The sequence below is a fragment of the Lissotriton vulgaris genome, chromosome 3_1, assembly GCF_964263255.1.
Source record: "Lissotriton vulgaris chromosome 3_1, aLisVul1.2, whole genome shotgun sequence".
Lineage (NCBI taxonomy): Eukaryota > Metazoa > Chordata > Amphibia > Caudata > Salamandridae > Lissotriton > Lissotriton vulgaris.
The window spans coordinates 188,670,903-188,697,279 of NC_141689.1; the positions used below are offsets into that span (position 1 = coordinate 188,670,903).

A 26,377-nucleotide genomic window follows, 5' to 3' on the forward strand; every position below is an offset into this window, starting at 1 on the left:
CCATTACCGTCTAGATTCTGATGCTCAAGCCGATGCCCAAGTTGGGCAGGCTTCTTTAAGAAATGTGTTTGCATGATTGCAATTTGAAATATGATGTTTCGTGTTCTGTATACTCTATTGCTCGTACGTGAAACTTTGGGTATGGGCTTGCTACTCTATTCATAGATTATACCTAGGGCTCCCGGCTTTCCGTTTTTATGGATTTATACATATAAATACAGACGGAAATCTATATTTTCTATGTCTGTATTTATATTTATAAACGGCAAAATACTAGTAAATTTGGCACACTGGCGTCGGGTATTGCAACGACGGGCACTTCGAATGGAAGATAAGGCACGATTAGATAAGATAAGGCAAGGGCTTTAGAGAGCAGCAGGGCACCGAGTAGAAACAAAGGGACACTGACAGATGGTAGCAAAGTTTTGCAAATGGACTTGGGCACGTAGCACCCGTGTAAAAGGCAGCTCTCACAGGGGGTAGACACTGCCTGTAGTCTGGTTAGAAGGGGAGAAATAAACAACAAAGCCTCGTTAACTGTCTTTTTAAAGGAAATTCCCCTCTGTGTTCTGTGATTAACAGGGCTATTAGCGCGCGAAAGCGCTACCTAATGGCCCTGCACATGCCCTCTGACTTGTCTCCAGTTACCTGTCATCAGGCTGCACGCCGATGGCTCTTAGAGTAAGTAGGGTGGATCACCAACTTTTTGAATTGTAGTACTAAAAGATCTTGCATAAGATGGTGAGCTGAGGTGCGCTGATTATCCAACAGGTGAATATTTAAGTCCCTTAGTACTGCAAAGGTCGATGATGCAAGATTATCAGCTGCTACAGTTTCGGGCCATTCCTGTGCAAATTGAGCTGCAGGCCCTGGAGGGCGGTATAGAAGCATACATGAGAAGGTCAATGTGTGGGAAAGTTTTCATGAAAACACAAAAGACTTTTGCAGCCTGTAATGGTGATGGAATATGATTTACAATGAAAGTGCTCTTTGAAAAGAATAGCTTCGCCCACCCCCTTTTTTTCCCATCCCCCTCTGTCCTGTGTCCGAGCCCGGGCTGCTGCTGCAGCTTGAGCTGTTTTTTCTGGCGTCTTATCTGACAAGCACACGTTTTTCACCGGTCTTCAAAGGAGCATTTACATTACTTAGAGAGGTTTTGTTGACTGATTCCAGTATCCCATGTGTTCCCAATCTGCCTATTCGCTATTTCTTACTTTTTATTTTATTTTTACTGCCACAGTGGGGAAATGCATGTAGTGAAATAGTGAAAACACCTCTCACAAGTAGGGACCACACATCCCCCCCCCCAAAAAACAAAACTGACCATTTTTTTCTGTTTACAGAGTCTGCAAGAGAACATTGTGTTAAGAATATATTATTACTTAATTTTAATTTTTGTTTAATTTAGTCATTAATGTGGTTTCCCAGAGCTATGACATACTGCTTGATTGGAATCTTTTAAACCTGATAACTATTTTCCTATGAGGGCATTAATTTTTAAGCGTTGAATGCAAGTTTAACTGTTTTACAAATGTGCACGCTTTTGTTGCAATTGCATACTGTGACTATTATTGCGTAGCCTCAAAATCAGTGCTCAGCTGTTGAAGCACCTATTCTTCCACATGCAGACTGGTGCCACATGAACCTTAACAAGCATTGGCATAGCCAATAGGTCTCGCCTTTGGGACGTTATAAGTCTTTATCCATGTAATAGTTGATATTGTTGCACCAAGGATATTGAACTGCATAACTAAATACTTATAAAGTCCCAAAGCCTAGACTTATTGGCTATGTCAATGCTTGTTATTTGTTTTCTAGAACAATATAGACTATATTGTACAAGAAAACGAATACAATTGCCAATTTAAATAAATGTGGAAAAATACTAGCTCTAGCGTCGTCTTTTGTTTGTGCCAAAAATAAATGTGGATAAATACAGAAAAAATGCCCCAAAAATAAATATGGATAAATACAGACGGAAATGGCAAAAAAATAAATACCATAAAACTGGGAGCCCTAATTATAACTATTGAGGAGTATCCCCTGGATGAGAAGGATTAGTTACTTACCTGTAATCCAAGTTCTCATCCAGGGGTATACTCACCCAAGTAATAAGCGACCCTCCCTCCTCCCCGGACGAGCATTATTGGAGTTGTTTTTATGTTAATTGCATGTCTAGTCAGGTGTCTGTACATAGTACGCCGTCAATAAAAGAAGTGACCTAATTGTCACCTGTGGTGCATCATGGGAGCAGGGGGTCTCCTTCAGGTCTTAAAGGCACGGTACCCTAACCCTTGAAAGACTTAAAGGCAAGGTGTCAGTTTTTTCTTTGTTTCATTGCTCTGCTATGCAGCCTACAGGCAACTGCCTGCAATTACAACTTTCCTTAAGGCAATAAAGCATTGTTGTATGACAAAACCTCACTGCTTCCTCTTTTCCTTATGGGTTAGGAGGGTATTGTTCTTGCAATGCAAACCTATGTAATTTCTGCATTTTTGCCATGTTGGAAACATTCTAGGCTGCATTTATATGTTTTCACACATATATATATATATATATATATATATATATATATATACATACACAATGTAAAAGGACTATGTTTTAGAATCCACAGCAAACGTGAGCAAGCCGTGAGGTGAAACGCGTTGTTTGTTTTTGCTGCCAATAAATTTCCACAGCACAGCAGACTCCTGGTGTGTCGTCTACGTATTTTCTGGAACAGAAAACGTTTGGGTGTAAAATATTGGGCTTCCGGGGCCCCAAAGACGACCCACTCGTGAGCGGGTACTAGCTTGTACCGGGACTCTGGACTTGCATATATATATATATATATACACACCTATATACACACATACATACGTATGTATGTATTTTCTATATGCTCCGGAATCCCGCACATGGGCGGGGATTATTCATAGATTATGACTTTGATGAGTATACCCCTGGATGAGAACTAGGATTACAGGTAAATAACTAATCCCTCTCGGCCCAGGGGTCCAGAAACATGTCTGGTGGTGGCAGCTGAAGACAGCCACTCAGCCAGGACACTAATGGTAGGTCGTTTTTTAGGGGGCATCTCTAAGATGCCCTCTGTGTGCTTTTTTCATTAAATCCCACACTGGAATCAGTGTGGGATTTATGTGCTGAGAAGTTTCATACTAAATTTCTCAGTTTTCAGTGTAGCCATTGTGGTGTTTGTTAAGACAAACTCCCAGCACTAATATACTCTTAATGGCAGCACTACCCTTACAATGTCAAAGCATGGACTTGAACACTGTAGGGGTACAGGGCTCATGCAATTGTACCCTTACCACTGGGTATAGTGCACCCAACTAGTTGGGTGACTGATCTATGCCAGGGCAGTGGGTTGTAGGCATGGCACACAGTGTGCCATGTGGACTCTTCAGTTTGTTCTGCACCAAGACATGCAGCCTGCAAAGGGTGTGTGTGGTGTATGTATATGTATATATATATATATATATATATATATATATATATATATATATATAACCTACTGGCGGTCGCCAGTAGGTATATATAGTTAGGATTTTTTTCCTATGGGACTTTTGAAAATTCTATGTCTAATAACTTTGGCGTTTGTGGACGGAATTGGCTGAAATTTTCAGGAAAATGGCACATTTTGTTTCTGAGCAGCCCTTGAAAATTTGGGGGGTGTTCGTCAAGGGGGGGCTGAGATAAAAGGGGGGTCCCAAAACACGTTTTTCCCATGTTAATTTCCATAGGGCGGTTGGCCTCACTTTTAGCTCGAACGGCTGAATGGATTTGCACGAAACTTGGCAAAATTGTAGGGACTGTTAGCCCAATTTGCCTTTGCTAGGTCTCAATATATGTGCTCCAGTGGATTTTGAGAAATTAACGTTCAAAAAAAGATATATATCTGTGACAGCGCTCCGGGCAGCGCTCCGGTTCGCGTACTTTTCGCGTAACGGAGCTTTGGGAAGCGAAGCTGATTGGCTCTCCGGTGTCTGTAAACATTCTAAACAGTCCGTAGCGGCCGCCATCTTGTCTCTCGGTAGGATCGAGAGACAAGAGGAGGCCAAAACAAAGGGGGAAATGACCATAAGGGGGCATAGTAGATCCTCCCTGACCCCCTAGGTTTGATGAGGAGGTTTTAAAAGGGCCCCACGGGGCAAAAAAAAAATTTTTTTTGTATTTTTTTGCGTGGGAAGCTCCCGGTTCGCGAAACCGGTAAGCGGCCCGGGGAGTGTACTATGAGGGAAAAAGACTTTTCAAATATTGTATGTTAATTGATTGTTCGTTTTGTTGTTTTTTTTTTATTTATTTATTTTGATTAAATAAAAATTTATTGGTCAGAATTGTCATAGTTCAATAAAACTTCCAGCATTACATCATCTGGAATCTCCTCAAACATGCATGTTTCTATGTCTTGTAAGCTTTCAATAAATTGTTCATCAAAAGACTCATGCTTGATTCTTTCACTTCCTTATCTATTTTGTTTTCCACAATTATATCCTCTTCCATCTTTTCTTTGGTAAATAAATCTATTAAACACCATCTCTGGTTTAGTCCCTATAGCTGTCTTTCTTTTAACATTACTCTCTGTTTACTTCCCTTGTACTTACTCCTTTATTTATTTATTTTTTATTTGGGGTTATCTCCCGGTTCGCGTACCGGCGAGCGAACCGGAAAGCGAACTAAAAAAAAACAGCTTGCCAGAGTGTTACACTTTCTAGCAATTTTTGTATAAAGGGGAGGTAGTTCTGAAAAGAACTTTTTTTTTATGTTTTTGTTGTTTTATATATTTTTTTTCTTTTTTGAACATTATTTGGTTTTTTTGTATTTTTTGAACAATTTTATGTTTTTTTTGTTTTTTTTGAAAGGGAAAGAACAAAAAGAGGCATTGAAAAGGGCTCAACAGGAGCAAAAAAAAAATTATTGCTTGGGGCGTTTAGAGCATCGGTGTTTCTCAAATGCTAAATTAATTAATTTCACACTCATATTAGCGCATGAAATTAAAGTGCCACAATATAAACAAGTAAGCTTCATATGAACAAATTTTCTTTGAGTATTTGGCACTGTTTCGCGTGCCTCTGCAACCGTCAGAGAAATATCAGCAGATGTCCTGGCCACCGAAGTTGGGGGGTTCTCTTGCAGGTCACGCATCTCTGCCCGGCTATAATTTAGTGGATGCCACCTCTGCATATGTCGGTGCATCGTGTAGTTTCCATAACTGTACTTTTTTTCAGTGCCCCTGGATAATTTATCTTGGCATATAAGGCACGTAGCATAGCGTGCATTAACTTTTTTCATTCCAAACAATTTTTGTAATGAGATACCCGGGCTAACTCTTTCAAAAATCGTGGTGCCTCTTCTTCCTCTTCCTCTTCTGGATCCTCTTCCTCCTCTGGGTTTCCAAGGAACTGTGGAGGTGGTCCTCTCTTCTTATGAGGAGGTGGTGGTGGTGGTGGTGGTGGTGGGGGTCCAGCAGCTGCAGCTACTACTGAAGCCATTTTTTTCACAGAGCAAAATAGGTCTTCCTTTCTCAAAGTTGAAAGTCAGAGTGAGAAAAAAGGTGGGGGCTTTCATCATTTGGGAAAAGAAATAGTTCTAAACCAATGAAAAGTGTTATTTTTAGGTCACATGACCTAGTCTTACATCATTAGGAAACCAAAAGTGAAATGAACCAATGAAAAGTTTTATAAACAAGTCACATGACCTGTTCCGCTCACGTTACGCGCTGCGCATCGCGCCCCGGATCGCTTCCGGTTCGCGGTCCGGAGCACTTCCGGGAGCGCTAACGCGGCGCGTCATAAAACGCATTACGCGACAACGTGATATGTCGCGCTTCCGCGACGCATCACGATGTTGATTTCTAATGCGGCAGTTGCGCAAACGGAACGTTCACCGGTTAGCGGACCGGGTCGCGGCATCAAATTGAGCTAACGGAAAGCTTCCCGGTTCGCGAACCGGGAGCGAACAAAAAAAATATTTTAAAAAAATTAATCATAAACATATACAATATATTTTGGGATTTAAAGAAAAATAAATTTTACAGCTACAGATATCAGCTTTTAAAAAACCAATGAAATTCACTGAAAAAACCATAGGTTATAGACCATATATACAGGTCGATTAGGATCGCGGACGGACTTGCGTCCGTCCGCGACCCCAGAGCAGGAGGGAACCTCCGCATGGCATGCGGAGTTCCCTCCTGTGCAATTAGGATGTGACCGCCACCCTGGCGGTCACATCCTCTATTTTTAACATTGCCGCGGGTGCAGCTTCAAGCTGCACCCGCGGCAATGTTAAAAATGCACGCATTGCATTTGCATGCAGAAAGCGGCAGGCACCGCGCGGTGCCTGCCGCTTTCTGCATGCAAATGCAGGGGGGTACCATAGGTACCCCCCATGTGCACCCCCCACCCCCCCTTCACCTAGGGGGCCCGCAACGGGCCCCCGCAGTGAAGTTCCGTATGCTTTTCCGCGGCGGAAAACCCGCCGCGGAAAAGCATACTTTACTGGCCATCCTAATATGGTGGACGGTGTCTGGAAGACACCGTCACCATATTAGAGCTTTTCCGCCGCGGTTGTAATCCGACCGCGGCGGAAAAGCTGCGGACGGAAACCAGGACCCACCAGCCATCCTAATCTGGCGGTGGGTCTTTGGTCAGTCCGCTGCGGATTTTCCGCATCCTCGGGGCCGGCGGTGGCTTCCGCCGGCCCCGAGGATGCGGAAAATCCGCAATCATAATGACCCCCATAGTTAGGAATTAGCATTTACAAAACCATATTTTACTCACACAAAACCATTGAAATTCGCATATATAGTTAGTTGCGCTAACTATATATCGCGCACCCGCAATCCACTGCTGATGATGTCACATATTACATCATTCATGACATGGTCAGTGACATCACTGATGACATCACTAATGACATCTCAAATGACATCACTGATGACATCACTGATGACATCTCAAATGAATTCAATTTCAATTTATTTTATTATGTTTTGGCTCTCAAAGAGGGCCACATAAAAATTCACAGTGATAAAAGGAAAAAACAAATACATATCAAAGTAATAACATTCAAAAACACATTTGAATACAAAATAACATACGATGACAAATCTACAACAGGAAGCAATGTCAAACATCTCCAGAAACATATTAATAAATAGCTAAAAAACCTTTGAAAAAGTTAAAAATATAGAAACAAAACATTTCATTAGGAGGCCAATAAAGTGATTGGAGAAAGCTGTTCAGAGTAGAAATGCCCAGACGAAGACAAATAGGTTTTAACCATTTGAGACGCAATATGCGAAGCGCAGGGCAGATCAACAAAACATGCATGCGATCCTGGGTGCTCAGGTTACATAAATTGCACATAGGGGAAGAACCGTACCATTTGGATAAAAGTAGATTTAAAGGTAGTAGATCATAACGTAAAAGAAACCATAATCTACGAATGCCATGCGGCAAGTTCCATGTAACATAGGGTTGGGCCAATTTAATCGAGTAAGAATTAAGGAGAAGGTCTACTTCCCTTTTTCCATAGATTATATTCTTATCTGACTGAAAACACAGTTCCCACGAGGCCTGTTTTAATAAGAGTTTTAACTGTAAGGGAGAGTGCAAAAACAAGGTGTTTTCATCTAACTTTAGAAGAGTTACAGCTTTTCTAAAATTCCTTACAAGTTGTGAAAACTCCTTAAAATTACCCAGTAATTCAGTTTTAAGGAGAGCTCTCATCGTCCCCAGTCCCCACATCTCAAATGACATCACTGATGACATCTCATTTGACATCACAGACAACATCACTGATGACATCATTCATGTGATTATACGATGAACCTCTTCAGACTCTGATATAACCTTAGATACACTCAGTGTAAACAGACACTCACAGACTGTCACTCATCCATGGAGTTACTCACACACCTAGTCAGTCATGCAAAGAATCAATCACACCTCCATTTCCTCAACTATACAGTTATACACACCTTACTTATTCGAACATATACTAACACATATTTACTCTTTTATACAATCCCTGATACAAGTTCACAATGATCCATACAGACACTCACACATTCATTGGCTCTTATGCACAGTAATTCATATATGTGAACTCTCACATGTACTGTGTTTTACATATGTACTTAATTTGACATGTAGCACTGAGATATCCATTAATTCACCAATACACTCGTACACAGTCAACCACCCATACAGCTGTTTCTACATACAGTTTTGAACCCATAGATCTAGTGAATAAATTGTTCACACATGTATGCACAGAGTCACACACCTCCCAGCCACCACCACACACACACTCACTCTCCCATACAAATACTTGGACAACCAATCAATAACCCATACAGTTACTCATATAGCTACTGATCAACACATGCAGCAGTTCATAGAACAACAGATATAATGGTGCACAAATTAAGATAGTTTAGTCACTAACCCATGCACTCAGTGAGACACATTTAATCACTCTCTCATACAGTCAGTCACGCACCCACTAAATCCTTCATCCAGACACTTATACATCCACTCATTCTTCAATATGTAAGACATATTTTAACTTTACAGAAACACACAGTCACTGGATGATGTCTTCAGTGATGTCGTCAGTGATGTCATCAGTGATGTCATTTGAGATGTCATCAGTGATGTCATCAGTGATGTCATTTGAGATGTCATCAGTGATGTCATCAGTGATGTCACTGACCATGTCACGAATGATGTAATATGTGACATCATCAGCAGTGGATCGCAGGTGCGCGATATATAGTTAGCGCAACTAACTATATATGCGAATTTCAATGGTTTTGTGTGAGTAAAATATGGTTTTGTAAATGCTAATTCCTAACTATATATGGTCTATAACCTATGGTTTTTTCAGTGAATATATATATACACACACACACAGGGCCTCTAAGGGTGATTCAATAAGTGCTGCAGCCCTTAGAGGCCCTCCCTGGTCACAATGCCCTGGGTACCTGTGGTACCATTAGCCAGGGGCTGACGTGTGGCCAGGGATGCCAATTGGGTTTTGGTTTCAATGCAGTTTCAGGGAAAGAACATAAGCCCTGGATACCTGATTAGCAGGAGCCCAGGGCACACTCAGTCAAAGCACATCAGCAGTTAAGCAAAAAGTGGGGGCAACCATGCAGAAAGAGAACATTTTCTCAAAACAGGCAATTGCAGTGGGAAGTCGACAGACGACGGAATAAGTGTAAATAAATAATACCTATTCCGTCGTCTGTTGGCTTCCCGCCCTGGCCCGCCTCGCTTACCTGTGCCGGCCGCCGCTGCAATCAGCACAGCTCACAACAGCCCATGTGCCATCTGTAATTCAGCACGAGAGAAAGGTCATAGATGTTCGCTCTATGCAATAAACGGGTGCAAACGCCTGTTGCGCCTCCAAGCCACTTTCTGAAATATGGCAAAAGTTATTTAGATACTGGAGACCACACGAGCACCAAACTTTCTTTTATTTCAACCGGTTGCTTGACATTGTGACGTTGGGTGCATGTGTGAGTTACGGCCTTTTTAACAGGAGGTCGTCCTGCTGGCAAGTCCTAATGCCAAGCAACAATCCTGGTGCCTTAACCCACCCACATCTTCACTCCGTTTGGTGAGTACATGCACTTATTTTTCCTCCCATTTTAAGTACAGCTCAGCCATGCTTGAAGCTTGTTGACAGCAATGGCAGCTGTCAGTAGGGCCTGGCCTGGAACAAGCTGATTTCACTGCTATTAAACTGTTTGCATGAAGTCACCCAGCTGCAGTGGGAGCCATTGCTGCAACTCAAAGAGGCATAGCTACCCAGCTTATCATGTTCGTGCGAAATGAGCTGCACAGACCAGGTTTTCTTGTTGTATTCTGGGACTTGTTGTCCTGACCTTATAATGGAATAAACAAGACTGCAACTTCCAGAATTCACGGCTAAACTGGGCTGAGGCATCTAGACACACGTGGACCCAGGAAACTTTTCAGGGCCAGAGAGAACTTGCAGCAACATGCTTGATTTACTGCAAAAGCTACACACATGGCTCGTTGTTTGCAAGCATCAATGGGTCCATGCATTGCGGGCCAGGAGCGAGGGGGGCTCGGCCCCTCCTCACGGACCCTCACTACATCCGTGCTCTAACCCCCGCTCCCTCCCTCACCCAGACAGCCCACCGGCCATTAGCATTCCCTCTCCGCAGCCTCTAACTGGCTGCAGCTGCTCTCTGCTCGGCGCGCTGGTCCCTCTTCCTGACTGCCACGCCAGCTCCCCCCGGCATCCTCTTTCACGAGCCGCTCTTGGACTATCCTCCGGGCGCACACTCAGCGGCTTCTCCATCCTTCTCTGCCCCGCTCTGACGGGAAATTGTCGGGTGTAAAGTAGCAAGCGGCGTCTCTTCGGACCCGTCCCCGGCCCCCGAGACTCGCAGGGGCTCTTGGGCGCCTCGGATTGTTTGTTTTGTTACCTCTGTGTTTGGCCGCGGATGGCCGGCTGCCCGGAGACCACCTTCCTCTCTCGGTGACATTCTTTGCCCACCACGCGTTGCCAAGGAGCAGAATGGAGCGTTTCCCGTGGAGTCTGGTCTGCCTAAGCCTCCTGCTCTGGCTGCAAGGTAAGCAAGTGTTGCTGCAAAGTAAGCCTTGAAAAGTTTACCTGCAGAGCCCGAACCCAGCGCTAGAGTTTATAGGTCCCGATTTTAGCGTGGGAGACATAGGACTACTAGTTCCAGAACGAACATTAACCGAAGGTGTCAGAACGCTTTACATACGAACCAGTTGCGATACATAAGGACTCCGGATTACGTGCGTTGCATAAAAGATACAAACAGAAAAAAATTGCAAATGTACAAGTTATAGTCACACAAGGAGAAGAACTTTGAGTACAGTTATTCGCAAAGCATGTTAATTGCAAAACCAGGCTCACACCGAGCCCACCCTGGGCCTCCATCAACTGTGGTGTCAGCCTTGCTCCATGCCCTCACGGACACAGTGTTTATAGTTCTGGGCTTTTGCGTGACAGACAAATGCATTCAGGGAGCTGTAGCCCTGGTTTGCTTTGTTTGAAATATTTAGGCTAACATACCTGATCGCAATGCTTTGTAGATGAAAACCCAGAACTGGCAACACAGTGCCTGTGATGGCCTGGAGCAAGGAAGCTACCCTACCCTGAAAGGATCACAATGTTTCCACGTGTATTATGCAACACCTAGATCTTTTGACTGACTGGCAACACCTAGATCTAGTACTGGGTTTGCATTCAGCAGAACAGTGCGTGCTGGGACTTGTAGGCCCACAACATGTTGGGGGGGGGGGGGGGGGGGGGGAAACTGCAAGTCCCAGAACTTGTTATTGGCAGAAACGGTAAAAATGGCTTAGTAAAGGCTTTGCCATATATGTGAATCTAGGTGGGAGAATGTACTTTCTATTGAACCAGAGGCAATTTCAGGTGGGAGGCATCCAAAAGTAAGTTCTTTTTGGCCCAATTCTGCTAAATATGAATAAAAGGCATGGCGGGAATCATAGAGGCCTGCTGTAGATATGGACCGATGGCAAACACATAGCTGAAAGCGGCTCCTGTAGCACGGGAGATAGACGGCATGGAGCTGAATTAGTGTAAATTGTCAAAGCCACTGAGGATGCAAGCTGTAGGGTTTGTAAGTAACTCCTCACAACACCCCCCCCCCCCCCCCGCCATGACAGTAACCTGATACCTGAGCAAACGTCTGTGCACAGAAACCTGCACTGTTACTATCAGTCGCAGGCTGTTGATCTGATGCATTTGATGCGGAGTTGTACAGGACCGGTTCTCACAGGCATTGCGCTTCTAAGTCAGGCTTGCCTGCCCAATTAGCCATATTTACAAGTGCAAAAACACTTTCTATTTCATAAAAGTTGTTTTTCCTCTCATAAATCAATTTGCCACCAGGGAATGGGGTGGCCGTTACACAGAATAGGCAAACCCTGTAAGTTTAACACTCACAGTCTTACTCAACTTCCTCTCCAACCCATTCCCACTCTGAAAAGGGTACGATTATACTCCTGAAATGCCCCTGGGAAAGCAAAAATACATAATCAAAGTAGCTCGTCTACAAAGCCTGGAAATCCCTTCTGCGTTTATTCTTATTTTCAGTTTTCCTTGTTTTTCCTACTTTTTCTATTCCCTTCCTGATCACCCTTTCATCCTCTAGAAGTTTTACCTTGTTATGTTTATAGTAATAACTTTTTTCCATTGGTTTTAACGTATTTGTTCAATTTTATGTACATTTTCTGTATGTGTTTTTCTGATGCACCAAAGCCCGAAAAGTGTTATTAAACTTGAGACTACTCTGGCAAAGACTGGTAATGGGAAATTGGTGGGGGTGTAGATGAAGGGGTTTCTGAACGAGGAAAATACACCCCTGAGTAGGGGTACAATGCCATTGAAGAAATGTGATGACATGTTCTTATGAGCAATGTGCACTATGTTCAATTGCACACGCGCCATTAGCTTTGTTGCAATTTCGGCTTCACAAAAGTTTTCAGGAGTTTGCCAAGAAACCTGTGACAGTCGCAGGTTATGGGCCGTACCAGCGTACCTATCAAAGGGGCAGCAGGTGCTATGGTTAGGGTGACCAGAATTTTAAAGCCAAAAACCGGGACATTTCACGAAAATAGAAGGACTTCAGTTTTACTTCAAGCAAGCGCACATAATGACAGCGCTCCTCAGCAGAGAATTACAGAACAGGCAGTAAGAACATACATATAATTCAATGTTTAAACCCAGTAGCTTGCCTGTTCATTAAATTGTTTTCTTGAAACAACTGCTAAGTATCCCAGATTTGTACAATATAAAGCACCTCTCGGACAGAAGCTACATTTCCTGAAATTTGCTGGCACAGCAAGTGAAAAACCGGGACACCTGGTCACCCTAGCTATAGTCCATTGATGTACGCGTCCAACCTTGTTCCCAGAATATGACCCTCTTTTATTTCTTTACCAGGAAATGGGGCATATTTTTTCTTGCTAGCATTAGGGTTAGGGCACTGTTGCTGTGCTGCCACACAGGACTCCAGTCATAACCTGGAAACTGTTTATGACTTCCAGAAATTAGGGAATCTGCATCTGGTTCATAAACCTCCAGGTGTTGATTTACTTTTGTAATTGAGTATCAGCCCAAGATCTTAAATAGGGCTGGATTTATTAGGGAAAAACAAATCTCGAAATTATAAGCGTGGGTTGTCTTTGGAGACTTTGCTTGGTCTCTCCAGTTGCCCATTTGGATATGCCTTCCACTTCCTTTTGACTTTAGGGTTACTGTTGTTGCTAGAGAGGAAATCCACAAAGTAAACTAAATATAGGCAGCTGACCAGTGAGGTGAATTAAGCAATGAGTGTAGGAGAAATTTTCTGTCAAAGCTAAAATGGCGCGTCAAGGAGTTTTAACTAACTGGGTAGTTTAATACAAGTACTAATCATAATGGGTGCAAAAGAGAAACCCTGTTCATGTTTCTGGTGTGTTTAGTTGTGGTCTCTGATGATTATAAACTTTTTAATGTCTTTATAGAGTTCGTACTGCGAGAAAATTTGTATTGAAACAAATATGTGCAATTAGTTGTGTTAATGAAAATATACTGGTTATCTCAAGGAAGGAGGTTGGAGAGGTGTGATAATGAGGTCCACGCAGATAGGATGTAGTTTAAGATGATTTATTGAAGTAAGTTACATGTAGATACTACAAGAGGGCATGCCTGATGCCACAGAAAAGTAACCTAGGCAGTTGTATAGAATGCCACCTGCAGCGGTTGCCAGACTTCTTCTGAGTGGTGCCTAATCTGGTCCACCAAAGCTGGATCCATACTAGGTCTTCGTATGGGATACAGTTATCCACATGGAATCTGTTGACCTAAATCCCAGTAGTAAGCTGATCCCAAATCGTGCACTCTCAGCAGTTTGTGCACAAATTGAGGTTCCAATTTTTTGGACTGGATATTCACATTTTTCCGTGGACACATTTCCTGACAAGACTTTCTATGTGGAAATAGTTGGAAAAGTGTTGAAACATGCTGTAAATAGTACGAAGAACATCAATGGTGTGTGATTCATGTTTGCAGAACTTGGACTCGGTATGTATTTCCAGCTCCTGCTAATATTCCAATCTGCAGGAATCTGTATTCACCAGGTACAGTAAGTACTAACCCGCTTTCGCAATGCTAGGAATGGGGCCCAAAATTTGTAACATTTACACAAGTACTACATGGGATCTGGCAAAGATCCAGTAATGGTGAATGGACATTAGTCACCTCTACTAGAAGTATTACATCAGTCCCTATGGCTGGGGGAAAGGAGTCAGTGCCAACAATCATTGCACCAGCCCTGGCAGAGAGCGCTTTATTTGGAGATGTTATAGTCTCTGAAAAAAAAAGATGTTTTGTGCGATACCCCGTCATCGCGCCAACACCTTGTAGTGATGAAGAAATAGTTACGGTGCTAACAAACCCAATACTATATCACTTATTTTGCCCCCGTAAGCTTCTAACATTTGTGAGCCAAATGACTTGATGGCCAGACTTGTTCCTTGTTGTTCTACCATTTTAGTAAGTCACAGCTATTGCTGTTACTGGTCTAAAAAGGGTCTTCAGAGGAGTAGACATATACTACCATACGATTTAGGTGCAATATTTGCTCTTTGCTTTCTGAAATTTGTAGATTTCTTTTTTTAGGATTCGAGTGAACCTATTGTTACCATTTAAAAAAAAATATATGAAGAATGGCCTTAATCTCTTACCTCGTGGTATTTGGTGTTTCATTTTGCCGTTTACAGATAACTTGCATTGCAAGAAGGACTATTTTACATACATATCTACAGAGCGTCATCCTTTTGTTTGGATTTGCCCTGCAGCAAACTCTAATAAACAAGCATTGGCAAAGGCAATATGGCTGGCTTTTGAGTGCCACCCTCAAGAATTATTTCCCACATCAAGGCCAGACTGTTGACTTTGCCAGTGCTTGTTTGGTGGTATTTTCCACTACAAATTTGAGAGTACATTCACAAGTTCTAGATAAGAAACAGATTAGGTGAGCGACTAATTGATCTGGGCACAGAATGTAGCTACAAATACCACTGTCAAAGACAATGGGTCTGGGTTATTGTCAGTTTCAATCTTTTAACGTCAAATATGTAAAATATTTGTAGGGTGTGTGTATATATAGATATGTATGATATTACATGGGAATCTGTAATCTCTGTATAAATGCCAGTCTCTAATTTCTTTATAAAAGGCAACTTGTGATGCACCCTGTCGCCGAATATATATATATATATATATATATATATATATATATATATTGTATGTATATGTATATATATATATTGTATGTGTGTGTGTGTATATATATATATATATATATATATATATATAACATATAACAATGATAACATAGAGGTATTTAACAATCTGGTAATATCTGATTTGAAAGAACGACATCAGGCATCCATGGCAAAAGATATGAAGAACAAAAAAAGTAACAATGCCTATGGTAGCCTGATGAAAAAACTGCAAGGTGATAACAAAGGGTTTGTTAAGCAATCAGATAAGGGGGGCAACATTGTCCTGTGGCCGAAACAAATGTATATGGAGGAGGCTCTCCTACAGTTGAATGAGAGAAGCTGCTATTGTAGGAGTGATTGGCAAACAGCTAGACAGGCTTGGGATGCTTTTCATACCAAATTGTATACCTGGAAGGGTATGGGATTACTAAGTGGGGATGAGCAGAAATTCCTTAAATCTAATTATTCAGTAATCCCTGTTTTCTATATGATCCCCAAAGTTCACAAGAATTTATCCAAACCACCGGGTAGGCCTATAATCTCTGCCAGGCAGGGCACATTTGAGAATGCCTCGAGATACATTGATCATTTCCTGCAGGAGCACGTGAGAGCTCTTCCCCCCGTACATCAGGGATACTGGTGATTTTTTGGATAAGATTAGACCAATTGTGTGGCAGGAAGATTACCTATTGTTAACGCTGGATGTAACTTCCTTATACACCAGTATAAATCATGATGATGGCTTGAGGGCAATGAAACACTTCTTGCAACGCAGGCCTGCCTGCATGCTACAACACAACAACATGATCAGTGAGATGACAGAGATCTGCCTCAAAAGCAACTTCTTTTTGTTACAAATATTTCAACAACTAAGGGGAGTTGCGATGGGGGCCTGCTTCTCCCAAGCTACGCGTGCCTGCACATGGGGCTTTGGGAGGAGCAGGTCCTTGGGAGAACCTATGAAAGTACCATGGCCAACAACATCATAGCCTGGTACAGGTTCATTGATGACCTCTTCATTATTTGGAGGGGGTCAGAGGAGGAGGCATCTAGGTTCATATCAGATATTAATATAAACGACTTGAACTTAAGATTCACTGGTCAGATCAGTAGCACAAAAGTTACCTTTCTAGATGTGGAGGTGAGCATTGCCAATGGTAGAATGGTTACGGATCTACATCGTAAAGAAACGGCAGGCAATACGGTGTTGCACGCCACTAACCATCACCCAGCCCACCTGGTTCGGAGCATTCCCTACGGGGAAATGCTAAAGATCAGGAGGATATGTAGCACAGATGAAAGATGTGTGCGAGAGCACAAAATGCTAGCAGGGAAAGATTCACTGAGAGAGGGTATTCTAGAGAAATGGTGGAGGGTGCCATGAGACGTGCTAATAAAACCTCTGAGCATAGTCTGACATTGGGTGCTGGACCAACACAAGCACTAGAGGATAAGGAGTCTGGTCAACCAAGATTAATAACAGCTTATAGCAGACAGCACAAAGAAATATACAACATTATTCGCAAGAACTGGCAGGTTGTTAAGGGAGATCCGGTGATTGGGGGGATCCTAGCTAATAGACCAGCTATAACTTACAGTCGGGCCAGATCTATGAGCGATATGTTGGTCAGGAGTAGTCCTGAAGTGGCTGATGACAACTGGCTAGGAAAGAGCAAGGGCTTCATCAAATGTGCTGTCTGCAAGGCGTGTAGGATAGGGACGAGTCGTACTACCTACACAACGCCTTTTAGCAGTGAGGTGATAACAATTAAAAAGAAAATCACCTGTAGATCAGACTTTGTTGTATACGTTTTGGAATGCGCTTGTGGCCTGCGATACGTGGGCAGCACGAAGTTGCAGGTTCACAAGCGCATTTTACAGCACCTCAGGGCAGTCAGCAACAAGGAAGAGGTGTACCCTGTTGCCAGACATGTGAATACATACCATGGGGGTGATGTAGGGTGTTTGCAGTATTACGCCATAGATATGGTCCCGCCACTTCGAAGAGGAGGTGATAGAGAGGCTCAGTTGCGAGTATTGGAGACTCGGTACATCTTGGAGCTCAATTCTAAAACCCCCAACGGTCTGAATCAAACCGAAGATTTACACTCATGTTTATACTGAGTATGTACATACATAAAATCTTAGGGAGGTTTTTCGCAACAACTCACTGCAACACTACAGGGGAGATAAAGTGAATTGTTAATCAATGAAACTAAGTCGAACATGTAGATAGTTTTTTTTAACCCAATTTGATGGTGACGGGTATAGTGTTATTTTAATCAGGGTTTTGTTTATTAAAATTATGATTTTGTTAAAGCTGTTTAAAGTGCACTAGCTTTCAACTTTTGTACAGCAGTGTGGACGCAGTGGTTCCAGGGAGTGTTATGCCCACTTGGGCACAATTTTGAAAAGTGGTCCTCAACATGAGTTCCTCGGAAAGACAATGATGTTTTGTTTCCATTTGCGATATTTGCACAACATAGAGCAAATTTGCACAGAATATATGAAGTGTATATTTTTAATCATGATTTTAACATGAAATATACGGGTTAGTTTATTCTTTTAATTGATTGTACATTTTATTTATGGAAGCACACTCGAAGTCACTCGACCATCCGGCTTCTTTACGTGCAGCCTGCGCTCTGTTTCACATTTAATTTAGATTGCCTACGAATTTCAGGGAGGCCACGACCCCTTCTTCCTGGGCTAAACAAACAACAATTGGTGGTGCTTCTGGGACCCCCTGAGAAGGGATAGGGGGTCTCAACCCTGCCCCCTTTTCGCGTTTTCCACTCTTGGTTTGCGCTCTCTTGTGCCTCACTTCGCCTGAGAAACAAGATGGCTGCTCAGGTGGTCCCGGAAGGATAATAACATATATGAAACTCAATCGGGTTTCCGTCCCGGTTTCAGCACAGAAACAGCGCTCATAGAGGTAGCCGAGTCAGTGAGGTGGTCGATGGATGCAGGAGACTCAGCAATGCTGGTACTCCTGGATCTGTCGGCCGCCTTCGACACGGTGGACCACGCCAGCCTACTCAGCCGGCTCGCAGAGATAGGCATTCAGGACAGAGCACTAGGGTGGATAAACTCCTACCTATCACTTAGAACGCAGAAGGTAGCACTTGGGACGTTCTCTTCCACACCCAAAATTCTTGGCTGTGGAGTCCCGCAGGGATCGGCCCTCAGCCCCCTTCTGTTCAACATCTACCTGGCTCCTCTTTTCACGTTAATTGCCAACTGGGGTGTCAAGGCAATTTCATATGCCGACGACACCCAGTTGGTATTTCCGTACTCGGAGATGACGCATGATTCTTTCTCAAATTTCAAAGGCTGTCTCCAGGATATAGCACACTGGATGAACACTAATAAATTAAAACTGAATGCCAATAAAACTGAAGTCATCTTCTTCAGCAAGGGTCCCCCCCCGCCCCTGAACTCTGGTGGCCTACGGAGATGGGCCCGCCCCCTTCACCAAGTCACTCGGCAAAAAATCTTGGAGTGAGATGGGATGATAACATGTCCTTTTCATCCCATGTCCAACAAGTGGCCGGATGCTGTCTTAGCAAGCTGAGAAACCTCCGAAAAATCCTAAGGCTCTTACCGGAGAGTTGTAGAAAAACGGTTGTCCACGCGACTGTCACCTCACGGCTGGACTATGCCAATGGTTTATACCTGGGCCTCCCAAAATACTTGACTCACAGGCTTCAGGTAGTTCAAAATGCGGCTGCGAGACTGTTACTGCGAATTCCTTTCAAACAGTCAGTCTCTCCGCATCTTCGAACCCTGCATTGGCTACCAGTAGCCAACAGGATAAAATTCAAAGCTTTGACGCTTGCGTTCAGATCTCTGTATGGCTCCTGCCCACAATACCTGAAAAACCGCCTTCCTAGATACTTTCAAAGCCGTGCACTACGATCCAATGACCGTGTCCAACTGGTCATCCCGCGGGCAAAAAAGGCCCGGCTAGGCGGTCGGACCTTTTCAGCCAACGTCTCCGCTTTGTGGAACTCCCTGCCACAAGTTATCCAACAGGCCCCCTCCGAACCCTGCTTTAGGAAATTGCTAAAGACCTGGCTTTTCTCCCAGCCACGCTAGCTCTCCTATTTTTATGCCTAAGGTTATCAGTGATCTACTAGCGCCGGGACACCTCCTCGCGAGGTAGCTGTTCGCGCTGTATAAAATCCAGTATTATTATTATTATTATTATTATTATTATTATTATTATTAAACGTTATCCACTAATAGAATTAGCATTTACAAAACCTTTTGAAATTTATTGAAAAAAAATATAGGTTTCACGCCTGATATAGTTTGGAATTAGCATTGAAAAAACCATAGGTTTCAAGCCTTATGTGGTTAGGAATTAGCATTTAAAAAACCTTGCAAATTCACTTAAAAAACCATAGGTTTCAGGCCTTATATAGTTAGGAATTAGCATTTAAAAAACCATTGAAATTGCTCCTATATAGTTAGTTGTACTAACTATATTTCGCTCACCCGCAATCCACTGCTGATGATGTCACATATTACATCATTCATGACATGGTCAGTGACATCACTGATGACATCTCAAATGACATCACTGATGACATCACCGATGACATCTCATTTGACATCACTGATCGTGTAGGATTTCGTTTTGATAGCATTTCTTATCGGTGACAGGTCTGTGAAAGGCTCCGATTCACAGTGCACTGCTGATGCACTTAAGAGTGCGCCTTCAGTAGTGTGTGAACTCGAGTTTTCCCACTTTATTTTTCCTTGCAATAATATATAGCGCGAACTCGACAACATGGCATGAGCACAATTTACATTACAGAAGAACACATTCATTTGTGTTAGGCACGGGGAGACAAAGCCATTTGCTTGGAATCACAGGATGTTGAGCTGATGCCGAGATTCGAACGTAGCTACGCAGCTCTAAAGTTCACAATTATAGAACTTGTGGCGGGAGGTGTGTCTAAAAGTGTATGTCGGTGCTGGCCATCAATGAGAGAGACCTGTGCATTTTTCAAATGGGTGGTGAAAAAATAGGAGTATGTTGCTGAAGATGTGGGCCGCAGTGCCACTAATGTACTAACCGGGGGAGGGTAAACGCCCATTATTCCACAAATTTCTTTCCGAAAACAATCACTCCGCATACTTTCATTACGAAAGTACCATGACTCCGCAATGCCATTATAACGCATGGCATTACATTTTATATGCTTTTACCACGCATACATTTACAACGAAATTCGTTGTAAATGCATGAATGTTAAAAGCATATTTTTTTTAATGTTTGGAGAAGGTAAGTATGGGTATAGGGGTATATGTTTTGGGGTTCTGAGGTATATGTTTTGGGGTGTTTGGGTATTTTAAGGGTTCAGATATAGTTATGGGGTACAGGGGCAGTTTTAGGGTTTAGGGATAGGTATGGGTTTTGGGGTACAGGGGTATTTTTAGGGTTCAGGGCTAGGTTTGGGTTTTGGGCTATAGGGGTATTTTTAGGGTTCAGGGGTAGGTTTGGGTTTTGGGGTACAGGGGTATTAAGGGTTCAGGGCTAGGTTTGGGTTTTGGGGTACAGGGGTATTTTTAGGGTGCAGGGCTAGGTTTGGGTTTTGGGGTACAGGGGTATTTTACGGTTCAGGGGTAGGTTTGGGTTTTGGGGTACAGGGTTAATTTTAGGGTTCAGGGCTAGGTTTGGGTTTTGGGCTACAGGGGTATTTTTAGGGTTCGGGGGTAGGTTTGGGTTTTGGGGTACAGGGGTATTTTAAGGGTTCAGGGCTAGGTTTGGGTTTTGGGGTACAGGGGTATTTTAGGGTTCAGGAGTAGGTTTGGGTTTTGGGGTACAGTGGTATTTTTAGGGTTCAGGGCTAGGTTTGGGTTTTGGGGTACAGGGGTATTTTTAGGGTTCAGGGGTAGGTTTGGGTTTTGAGGTACAGGGGTATTTATAGGGTTCAAGGCTAGGTTTGGGTTTTGGGGTACAGGGGTATTTTTAGGGTTTAGGGATAGGTTTGGGTTTTGGGGTACATGGTATATTTATAGGGTTAAGATGGGTTAGTGTTTAAGGGTGTTTGGGGTATTTTAAGGAGTAAGGGTGGGTTATGAAAATGGGGTGCAGGGGTATTTAAAGGAAGCAGGGTGGGATTAGCACACAATATGAGACATGGCATGAAGGGCGGAACGTACCACACGCCCACAGCGTTTGTCAGGCCCACAGCACAACGCAGACACGCCCACAAGGGACTACTTTGCTGGCACGGTTCTTTTACCTTTTAAATGTATATGGTGGGCGTCTGCATAGCCTATGTCCTTCTGCTGCAACTGCCCTTTCCAACGCTGTATTGGGTGTTGTGATTGGTGCTGTGGTTCTTGAGATTACCCGCCTCAAAGGTTTGGGCTCTCTCTCTTTATTATATTAGTATAGATTACAGTCGAGTTGTGACGTTACAATGCCTGCTGCCCTCAGGTGAGGTGAAAGGTAGGACTGGTCATGGAGCATAATTGAAGCAGCTGTTTTAGCAACGAAAATGGAACTTTGCTTTTCTTTCTTCTGCTCTATTTTTCTAGCTTAATATGACAAGCAGAGACTACTTGTTTATTTTTTGCACTCATTTCATAGTTTGAGAACAGCAAGAATCTTTCTGCATATTTCTACATATTTCGAGCTACTGCAGTTTTTTTTTCAACTGACTTGTATTGAAATGTTTCTAACATCTGTTTGCAACAAATATCCAACAGGTTCTTGTTGTGTGTAATTTTTCAAAAATGTGTATTCGTGTTTGCAAACGTGCCCGCTCTTTCATATGAAAGAGGTACTCACCAAGGTTTTTGAGTGGTTTGTGGGAAACGTGATGGTGTGAGCATGTAGTAAATGGGATAAAGTGCGTCACAAGTCGCCGATTAAAAATAAATTTAGCGTATATGACAAGGATATTGCAAGTCACCTTTTGAGTTCCATAACCTCATTCTTCTCGGGGACTGTAATATCCTTATAATGTATGGCAGGGGGTACTGACATATAGTAACTTGTTCCCAGTTTCTGTAGAAAAACCCGAGGATGGATTAGGCCTCCGCCTACCCTCATGAGTCAGAATGATGCTCAATAGGCTGCCAGCACATCTCATCAGGACTGCTTTCCTTTAACCGTCAGAGTACCATTACTTTTGTTGGGGCTGCTATTCTTTTAATTGCATCGGTACAATCATTTCTCAGCAGCAGGTAGGGTCCTTCCGGGATCAGTCAATTTCCAAAACACAATCCAAAAGGTAATGACACACACTCAGAAGTTGGATGCTGAACATCAAGTTTATCCTTTAAACCGCTACACGTTTCGACACAGAAATGTGTCTTGATCACACGAATTTACAGTTCTACAAGGACGTGCATAAATAACCAATAAACATAGAGGATGCACTCTTTTGCAACCCACATCTGACGTCATATTTGGCAGCCATGTTGGAACATGTAAATTGTAAAATACATTTGGAACTATTTAATCGGCTCCTAGTTGCGCGCAATGCATATGTAACTGTAGAAGACACATTGTAAATTACACATACATGCATTTCATGGCAAATATAAAAAAGACACAATAAAATACAGTTTCTAAAGCGACGTGCCTAAGTTCATAAGCAACAAATTGACAAATAATTGCTTTGTCGATAAAGTGCGGAAAAGGTTACAAACAAGTGTAATGTAGAACTTTCAAAAGCTGTGAATACAGTAGATCTGTTCGATCGGCTCGAAGTTGCAAGAAATGCATATGAATCCTAAATCATGGCAAATGCTCACAAACTCTTGCAGTGAAAAATATAGGCGGTCTAGTGCCATAAATAATTTTTAAAAAACACGAATAAGCTACCAGGCGGACTTGTGCTCACTTCAGATATAAATCTGATGTGGTTGCAGGAAGACAAAAAGATGAGGGCGGTTGAAAAGCCAAGTGGCAGTGCGAAAAGCCCCAAATTTTTCACAAAAACAGAAGTGCCGACAAACACAAAACTCTCACATGATAAAAACAAAAGTGCTCAAGTGTGATAAAAAGTCTCTTATCTTGGTGGAAGTGCAGAATCGGTCCTGGTGAAGAAAAGGGTAGGGAACCTGTGTTTTGCTTGCAAAAGTGAGAGTGGGACCTTTCACTTTTGCAAGCACAACACAGGTTCTCTACCCTTTTGGCAAAATGACCTATTGCTATCGCTTCGGCCTTTCAGCCAAATACATAAACGTGTTCCATTGTCTTCAATGGCAACGCGTGCACGTCTGGCGATTCACTTGCGGGAGCGAGCGCCGCCATATGGTAGCAATTATCGCTCCCACAAGTCAATCGCGCAGCCCTCCTCCTCCCCCCTGCTGCCGCGCACGTGCCTCCCCCTTCTGCCGCGCACGCGCTTGTTGCCCTTCTTGGCAGCGCAGTACCAACTTTTGCATTCTGTTATGGGTGTCATTCGGTGGATGAGCTATCGATCTTCGGAGACAGAAAGGAGAGGAGCTTCAGCTGCTTCAGTAAGCGCTGTCCTTGAGCTCTGTGAAAAAGTCAAGGTATTACAGGGGACTCCCCACCTTACATTATTTTATATTTCTTACATCCCTCTCGGCTTTTGTTGAGAGAGGGGGTTGGAAGATGTAACATGGCTTACCTAACTTAATAGCAGAGCCCGTTTTCCAGTTGCCGTAAATTTGACCCCTGACTCCAAATGGGGGCCTTATCACCTGAGCCAAACCTCTCTTACGTCATACTAGACTACACTTATAACTAGACCATACCTCAGTATAAATTACCGACAGGCTCAGGAGACGTCTCCTTCTCCCACCACCTGGAAATGAGACCCTGCATCTCCCTCTTAATAAGCCACTCCCACCGGACTGCGCGGCTCCTGCCAGGCAGCACCTGAACCACCCCCAACTGTGATTCATCACTCATCTGAAGCAGGTCAGGCACTCTCGCACCACACTCACTCCTTTCGTAATGATAGCACATCTGCAATTGGAGAATCACACTGCCTCTGATTTTCTCATTAAAGGCTACACCTCCACTTACCACGCAACCCAAATGAGCTTTTCGGTTGTAAACAAGCCCTTCTCATTGTTATATTGCTCCTTGTGAGAAGTTGGCCTGATATGTAGTGTTTCCAATTCTGGAACCACTTGGTATCAGTCCAAACAAACCCCAAAGATGTCTGGTTGTAAGTCAACCTTGTTAGACAAGCTATCCTAGTGGTAGCATGGACTAAGCAGCCTTAAAGGCTTAACTTAAGAGGTCGTGTTAAGCGAGCTGTTTTACCACATACAATCCTGTAATCAAATGAAAGGACACCACACAAGTATATATTATAAAAATATATGTGTTTATTTCTAAATTAATCCCCAGTACTCTTTATGAGCAAAGGGGCACAAGCGTTAAATCAAAAGCACAGTATAACATACAAAGTTGCACAATTTTGGATGAGGGCCGGTGGCCACTCAAACCATATACTAAAAAAGTGGTATAAGAGATACCAATCGAACAGTGGTTAGGCCTAGGGCCTAGAGAATCGCTGGGAGCAGTCAGGACTAGCAATGCTGAAGTCGGGAGTAGCCCACGGAATTCGGGTGCAGCACGGAAAGTGCGGCTTGCACCAATGCAATGTCAATGGTGCGTAAAAGTTACACAAAGTGAGTTTAAAGATACTTCCGCTGAACCTAGAGGAACAAAACTTAAGACACAGACCCTAGAGGTGTGTACCAGTGTGGGAACACCGGCGTTGCAATGTTACCTCACCCACAGGAAGTGGGTGCACAGGGTCGAAGTGGCGTCGGGTTTTGACACGCAGGCTCTTGGTGCTTGGAGCTGTAGAAGCTGCAGGCGAGGTGAAGCAGAAGTGTCCGGTGTGATCCAAGGGTGGATCGAAGTCGAAAAGTACCTGAAAGCAGAGGGGACAGAGTCTGGGTCACTCAGCAGTGACCAGGGTGGAACCAGGACGGAACCAGGCAATGTCGGGCGCAATCAGGTGGTTGTCGAGAGGCTTCTCTCCGCTGTCACGTGGGCTCTGGGGCATCTGCGACGTCCAGGAGCAGGTCACGATCTGTCCCACGTAGGCTCTCGCCGTCAGCACCATCGGCTTCAAAATCGCAGCAAACAGAACTTGGCAAAAGCAATCCACGCAAAACCGGGAGATTGCTTCTCACTCGAACCAGGAGGGTCAGATTGGGGGCTCCTTTTCACAGGAGCTGGTGCAGATCTGGAGCAACCAGAAAAGCAAGTCGTATTCAAGTTTTCGTCGGCACAGGGGCCACAAGCCAGCTGGCAAGTGACCGGGCCAACGCGTCGAGCCAACACAAGCAGAAGGGCCCCACGCAGCACTCGTCGAGTGTGGAGGGGGTAGCTTGGGTGCAAGTGTAGCTCGGGGTAGGGGCTTCTCAAACCCCGGTGTACAGCTTCGAGGGTCACTCGTGGGCTGCACGGTCAGCGTCTCGTGGCCTTTTCAAGATGGCGTGCCCCACGCTTCCGGTCGCCTCCACTGGTCTCAGCTCTGCAGGGACTGTGGATCGGGCTGGGAGAAGGCAGGCAAGCTTGATCTCGTCAATCTCTGTCGCTCGAGTTCCGGCAGGAACTGCAACAAAGCAAGGGTCGAGGGCTGGTTGGTACCTGTTTGCACAGGGTGGTCACTCCTTGACCACAAGGGAGATTCTTCAGCCTTCTATGTTGAGTAGAATGTCGAAGGGTCCAGAATTCGTTTCTTATGTTTCTTCAGGATGATCTGAGTTGCATTGGCACTGCTCCCACTCTTATTCGAATCTGGTGGGCTGGACATCCTGCTTGGTCCCCTCCTATGGGTGGGACCCAGGAAGGGGGTGGTTACACCCCTTTCCTTTGATCCAGGCCGCGCTGGGACTGGGGCTGGGATGCCCCAGAACCGGTTTGGCCGGATTATGCAAGGGGCAGCCTTGTGCTCCCCAGGCAGTGTCTGGTTTCTTTGAAACCTCCCTACTACAATCCACTATCTCCTGTCTGGGGTGGTTTAACACCGCCCTGCGACAGGAAACCCTTTGTCCAGGCCACCATTTGCTGAGTTTCGGTCAGCAGCAGGAGGCCAGACCCG

The 26,377-nt window shown here is 43.8% G+C and overlaps 1 protein-coding gene across 1 annotated transcript in view; it reads left to right on the forward strand.

Annotated features, from left to right (window-relative positions):
• Positions 1-10,236: 10,236 nt before the first annotated feature.
• LOC147726195 (uncharacterized) overlaps positions 10,237-26,377 on the forward strand; it is a 267,808-nt gene continuing 251,667 nt past the window's right edge. Inside the window, exon 1 of the mRNA XM_086962897.1 lies at positions 10,237-10,618. Coding sequence (XP_086819023.1) covers positions 10,564-10,618 — 55 coding nt within the window. The 5' untranslated portion in view covers positions 10,237-10,563. The remainder of the gene's footprint in view (positions 10,619-26,377) is intronic.